The 6175-nt window shown below is 41.4% G+C and overlaps 1 protein-coding gene across 2 annotated transcripts in view; it reads right to left on the bottom strand.

Annotated features, from left to right (window-relative positions):
- Positions 1-5706, bottom strand: part of LOC123111832 (CD2 antigen cytoplasmic tail-binding protein 2) — a 6748-nt gene extending 1042 nt beyond the window's left edge. The window contains exons 1-9 of one of the 2 annotated variants that reach the window (XM_044532707.1): positions 5467-5706; positions 5124-5340; positions 3752-3877; positions 3510-3662; positions 2690-2819; positions 2521-2562; positions 1446-1745; positions 1299-1350; positions 1043-1120 (exon numbers count right to left, since the gene is read on the bottom strand). In XM_044532707.1, the coding sequence (XP_044388642.1) occupies positions 1043-1120; positions 1299-1350; positions 1446-1745; positions 2521-2562; positions 2690-2819; positions 3510-3662; positions 3752-3877; positions 5124-5340; positions 5467-5555 (1187 nt within the window). In that variant the 5' untranslated portion in view covers positions 5556-5706. The remainder of the gene's footprint in view (positions 1-1042; positions 1121-1298; positions 1351-1445; positions 1746-2520; positions 2563-2689; positions 2820-3509; positions 3663-3751; positions 3878-5123; positions 5341-5466) is intronic. The other variant, XM_044532708.1, reaches the window with a different exon arrangement.
- Positions 5707-6175: the final 469 nt, after the last annotated feature.

The following is a 6175-nucleotide window of genomic DNA, read 5'->3' as shown; positions in this document are numbered from 1 at the left end:
TGCAGTTATATGATATGGATGCCAACAAGCAACTTTGTTCTATTAATGGAAAATTGCAGAGCCAGCATATCCATCACTCAGTTACATGAGATTATGGTAACAGCACAGTTTGGATCTGGTACTCGTTTCCACAAACCAGTGTGTCCTGTTCAAACCGACAAAACTAGTTTTCCCTTATGTTCTGGATATTTCTTGTGTCAAAAGCTTTGTTGGACGCATTCTGCAGTTCTATGGTCTGGCCATGCATCAAATTAGAAACAAAAAACAACTCGAGCTGAAATGCTCAGGGATACTGGGATGCTCGAGGTAATTAGGTATGCTTCACTAGCAGTGATCAGTTATTACTTGCCTAAAATCAAGCTATTTTTCATATGGGATACACCCTTATTATATATGGGGTACATCTTTTATTACAATGGTTAAGTGGACACATGTTACATGTAAAAAAAAAAATAACAGGCTAGCAATTGAGAGCAACTGGCAGTAAACCTGGAATCACGCTCATCCACTTTATCATTATGATGAAATTAGATAAACATTACTCCCTCCGTTCCTAAATATAAGTCTTTCTAGAGATCCCGATATGGACTACATACGGAGCAAAATGAGATCTCTAGAAGGACTTATATTTAGGAACGGAGGGAGTACAACGCAACCCAATGAAAAATCACTGAAATAAAACAATAAGTGATTCCTCTATAACCGAAAATGACTGCAATGAACCTCGGATCATTCCAGGATAACCAGAACTACACTAAGAAATAACAAACTTGCTACTAAGATTCAAGGATCCAATCCTAACTACCATGATCTAGTCCCCTATTTGGATAACGCCCACGTGAACATGATAACTTCATCCACATCACAATTATTCCACGGTATTCAATTCCTCTAAGCAGGTCATACTGTAATTACAACAAACATACTAACCAAAAGGGAACCGTACTAGTAAGCAAGTTGTTGCACCCACAAAAAAGTGGTCAGACACACAGAAAGAAACATTAATTGATTGTGAATGAAAGAAAAACACAAAAAGAAATACCAGGTTCCTGTAGATGCAGCGCAATAACACCCAGATGCAGCATCATAGTAATAGCCTGTGCTGTTGCTGTAATAGTAACTGCATGAAAACCAAAAAGGGAGTATAATCAACGCAAGTGATGATTTCAACAGTACAACAGTCAGCTGCTAACTACATATCTCTTGCTGTAACGAAGAACTAAATTATACAATTATATAATTATTATATAATTAGAGTATAACTACAGCAAATTACTAAAGTAAGATCTATAACCTACCCTGACGATGGATCGTAGACATAATCTGAGTCCGCACTTCCATTACCAGCCTCTGCAAGAATAACCAAAAGAGTTGCTAATAAGTACAGACATGATTCTTGATAAAAAAATGGAGAGAGCATGAAATTCACTGAGATAATAGCTTACTTTCAGCACCTGAGGTTCCAGAAGCATCTTGTGGTACTGGCTCGGGATTGCAACCTGAATCTAAAGTTTTTGCATCAGAATCAGGATTGACATCAGTGTCGTCATTTTCACCGAACATGTCAAAGTTACTATCATCATCATCTGCTATAGCAGTTGTCGCAGAGGTATTGGCAGCTGAAGGACCACTGTCCATCTCCAGTAAGGGCGTGGTAGTTGGGCCACTCTCTGTGGCGTCTGCAAATATATCTTCTTCAACTTCTGGTATGCCAAGTCGAGCACGTGCTAGACGTTCATAACCCTCTGCAAAAGGCAAAATGATGGAAGCATGCAATCAGGTGCGATCCCCATTGAGACAATATTAAGGAATAATTTACAATAAGCATAAAAAAGCACAATGCTAATGCAGCTACAAGACAATTCATAAAAGTAGCAAATATCCGCATGGATTTAGACCAACAGGCTCTATCTGCTTCTTATCATTTTCTACCATCACCTTTTGTAAGCTGGGTAGATTCTTAGTTCATCTACTGGTGGGTCATCTTTTGAATGCGGAAAATATATTGTGTGTTTGTTTAATGAGCCATCATGTTAGCTTGACTAAGTTATGTCAGCACCCATCTTGTATGGACAATGGTGCTAGCTCCAGAATAGATGATAGCAGTAGCACGAACCATCTAAAGTACTTCTATCCATTCAAGCAGGGGAATGGACTCAAATGGGTGGTAAATATTCGTTTCATGTATTATGTATTAATTGCAGTAACACAGATGGATCTGTTTCTGTTGGAAATAGACATAACCTAAAATGTAGCATACCTATGTAACTTGCAAGCTTTTACTGAAACAATGTCACAAAACTGGTACCTGATTGGTGATAGCTGATATCAAGCATATTCGTTAAGCACACACATTTCATATAGCGTTCGTTTTAACTGTCGCCTATTGGGTTTTGACTAGTAACACTAATGCAATATTGTTTTCACGTTGGGAATGGGAACATGTGGTAGTATCAGAAGTGAGACATGGTGATAAGAAAAAGAAGATATGGATAAGTTAGTAATAAGGGAGGTACTAACCAGCCTCGCGTACAAATGTCTCCCGATCATCTGAATATACATCTACACCAGGACAATAAAAATGATATAAGAATGCAGATCATCAGAAGGTTATTGCCATACCAAAATGATTAATGAATGGTTTAAAAACTAACAAACTAAAAAAGTTAAACAGAAAAGGAACACATACTGTACTCCCCATTCTCCATTAGCTTCATAGCAGCTTCTGTCAGCTCATCAAATATGCGCTTGGTCCCCTCAGTCATTCTTCCACGATTGTCAGTAGATGTGCTCTTCAATCGTTTCAAAGCCTGAATTATCTGGCAGAACACCATTCAAGAAAAGATTTAACATGCAATCAACCCATGAGTGTATTATTAACAGAAAAAAGTCTCACATGGTTTCCTTTGTTTCATGGTAGGTTTTGACTCATACAATGTTTTGCTACAGGTCTATAAAGATTCAACAACAATGTGACATAGCAGACATGGTTGTAAGCTGTATCCAGGTAAAAAGAAAGTGTACCACATACTCTTAAGGTTATAACTGTATCACACTTTTTACTTAACATTTGGCATACAAACTGTAATAAAAGCATATGATCCAAGAAGTACCGTGAAGCAAAAAATGCAATAGTTTCTGGATTAATTTGTTACAAATCAAGTTTATAACCTCGGCATTGAGAGAAGATACTGCAGCACACGAGCATATCAAGAGCATGCTTCCCTCAGTCTCCAATAGACATGATAAGTACAAATAGGGTTGTGCGTTACAGACATGCAGTGCAATTCGATTGATTATCCATACAGCAAAGATGTAAGGGTAAAAAGTAACACACTGCCAGGTTTATGTCACCAAGTACCTTGAGACTACAGTTAAACTAATTCACTAAATCATTTCTCTAGTGATGTTGCTGGTAAGCCAAGAATACAACAAGGGAACCTTGTGCCCCTCTTGTAACTATCACAATGTTAAAGTTAAAGCTATACAGAAGCTGCAATTGAACATACCGTTTCTGCTGGTTCAAGCATGTTTGCTATTCTCCTTTTTATCTTTCCAATATCATCAGAAGAAAGGTCCTGGAACTCCTCTTCTTTGCCTTTTTTCTTTTGAACCTTTCCAGCAAATTTGGTGTCTACTTCAACATTATCCAACCAGGCATCCTGTACAAAACAGGTGATTGCGTCACCAAATTGACAGATTGTAACTTCATGCACAACATCCAAGACGATAAACATAAAATAGACCATACCTTCATATCGTTGCCTCTTGCAAACTCCACAAAATTCCCATTTTCATCAAAGTATCCTTCTTCCCTCTCTTGCTCCAAGTTAAAAGGTTCTATCTCAATACCATCATCGATAAAGTTGGCGTCGTCCTGTTGAACATCAAAGTCTGTGTTATCTGACAATGATAGCAAAGTGGTTAGCTTCAAACTTATGCCTAATAATCATACTATCAATGATACGCAGGGCAAAGTGTGGGTATAAATATATTGTCATGCTTAGAAGTCAAAATATTAAAAAGGCTAAGTAAAAGCCATGATCACAGGATTTTATACAACAGCCAAGCAATAGGAAAGAGCAGCTATGTAATATTTCAGTCGTAAGTTGAAAAGCATAGTAAAATAATCAAGTTCATTTTTTACCAAAACTATGTAAAAAAAAACTGCATCCTTCCCTGCATAGAACGTGCTAAGATGTGAGCAATGTGCATCGTAAGAAACACTAAGGGCACGTACAACGCGACGCTAAGGACGGACGTTGGGATCCTAATCTCGGATGTTTCACTCATTGGGAGAATTTTTCCTGGCGCCTGCTAGCTAGTGCCGCCAAGTCTGGCAGCAGGCGCTCTAGTTGACATGGGGCTGATTTTAAGTGAGGGGCTTAGCGCCCCATAACATCTCAGCGTTGGAAAGTCAGGCTCTTACGCAAACGCTAGGAAGTGTTTTTTTAATTTTTAATCCTTAAACATCTATACAAGCGCCTACGCAATGGAGATGCCCTAATCCTTTAACATAGGCCCACGGCTTCAACATGAACCAAATAAATGCCCAACTAATAATTTATGTAATCTAACCATAGATACTAAACCAATTGGTAGAGGCCTGGTCTATGCCACTAGTTTTTTCTGTTTGGTGTTTGCTCCTGTTTTTACATTATCACTAGATGTTTTGCTAGACCAGTGGCCACACATAAACGCAAACACCTTCTCTATTTTTATCTTTAATGCCCTCAGGACTGCAATTTTCCATCAGAAGCTTCACAAAAAATACAGATCATTCGGAGTTACTGGGCAATTTCACCAAGTTGGCATGTTACCAAATAATATCCATAATTGACATACTTTAATAGTTTAATTGGTCGCAGCCATGAGAGAAAAATGCATTTAAAAGTAGCACGACAACACAGTATAGCATCAACTAGCTCCAATTCTGCCTAGACATCATCTGGGCAGTTATGCTGCCTCATATGGCCATATGGCAGCTTGTAAATTCCGACGAGACTTCATAGAAAATAGAAACTACAAGACTACAATCACTTGCATAAGAATCCTAACTATCCGATCCACATAAGAAATCAAGCCCTCTGAAGAAACTCAAGGGCAGGAATGGCACTGCATACCTTGTAGCGCATTTCGAAGCCCTTGACGTTGGCGGTGCCCTGCGTGTCGTCCCCGTCCCTGCGGTGGCGCCGTCGCGCTCGCTTCACCGCCGCGAGCTCGGGGTTCATCAGCTCGTCGATGTCCTCCGCGGCGGCGCCCCCCTCCCCGCTGCTGCCAGCGGCAGCAGGGTCGCGGTACTTGGCCTTCTTCCCCTTGGGGAACCGCACCTTGCGGTCCCTTGACAGGAGAAAAGATGGAAAACATCAGCCGAACCGGAGCGCGAAACCCTAACGCGGGGTACCGGGGAGAACGGGAGAAAACGGATAGGGGTCAGGCCGGAGGGAGGGGGTTGGGTTGACTTACCCGAGAGCGGAGCGGTCATCGTCGTCGTCCCCGGCGGCGGTCGCGGGCAGGGGGCGCTTGGTGCCGCGCTGCGGCGCCGTGGGATCCATAGGTCGGCGGCGAGCAGAAGCGGCGACGGTGACGGCAGAGCGAAGGAAGAGACCAGAGCACGCTTGTATATTTGGGCCCTTGCCAGCTTAATCTCTCGTGGGTTGATTTCAAATTGACCGAAGGGAGGGCTGGGCTGGGCGGAAGTTGATTACATAGGCAAAGGATTGCCTAACCAAGGTTGTAGGCCGGCCTTGTCACACACCTTCCAGACGTCACGCAAAGCCCCGTTGCTGATTTTCAAAAAGCAAAAAAAAAGAAAAGAAAAGAGGCCCGTTGCTGGCCTACACATGGTACTTACAGAGAGCTGGAACTTTTTTTAGGCTAGAGCGCTGGAGCTATATCTCGCTTATAGCAAGACGATAGCTCCCCTCGCATGCAGTGCCCGCACATACTCTCTCTGTCCGATAAAATTTGTTTCAAACTTGTTTCTTAAATGGATGTATCTAGCACTAATTTGGTGTTAGATACACCCATTTGAGGGGACAAACTCTGTCGGACAGAGGGGGTATGCACTAGCTTATTGCTTTCGCTCATTCCTTTCGGTAGTTGCTTTCGTAGGTGTAGGTTGGTGGTTTTTGGTTGTATATAATGGTTCGGGTTGTCTGGTTTTTAGTTGTTA

Source organism: Triticum aestivum, chromosome 5B, assembly GCF_018294505.1.
Source record: "Triticum aestivum cultivar Chinese Spring chromosome 5B, IWGSC CS RefSeq v2.1, whole genome shotgun sequence".
NCBI classification, from domain to species: Eukaryota; Viridiplantae; Streptophyta; class Magnoliopsida; order Poales; family Poaceae; genus Triticum; species Triticum aestivum.
This window is presented reverse-complemented; position numbering and strand designations above follow the sequence as displayed.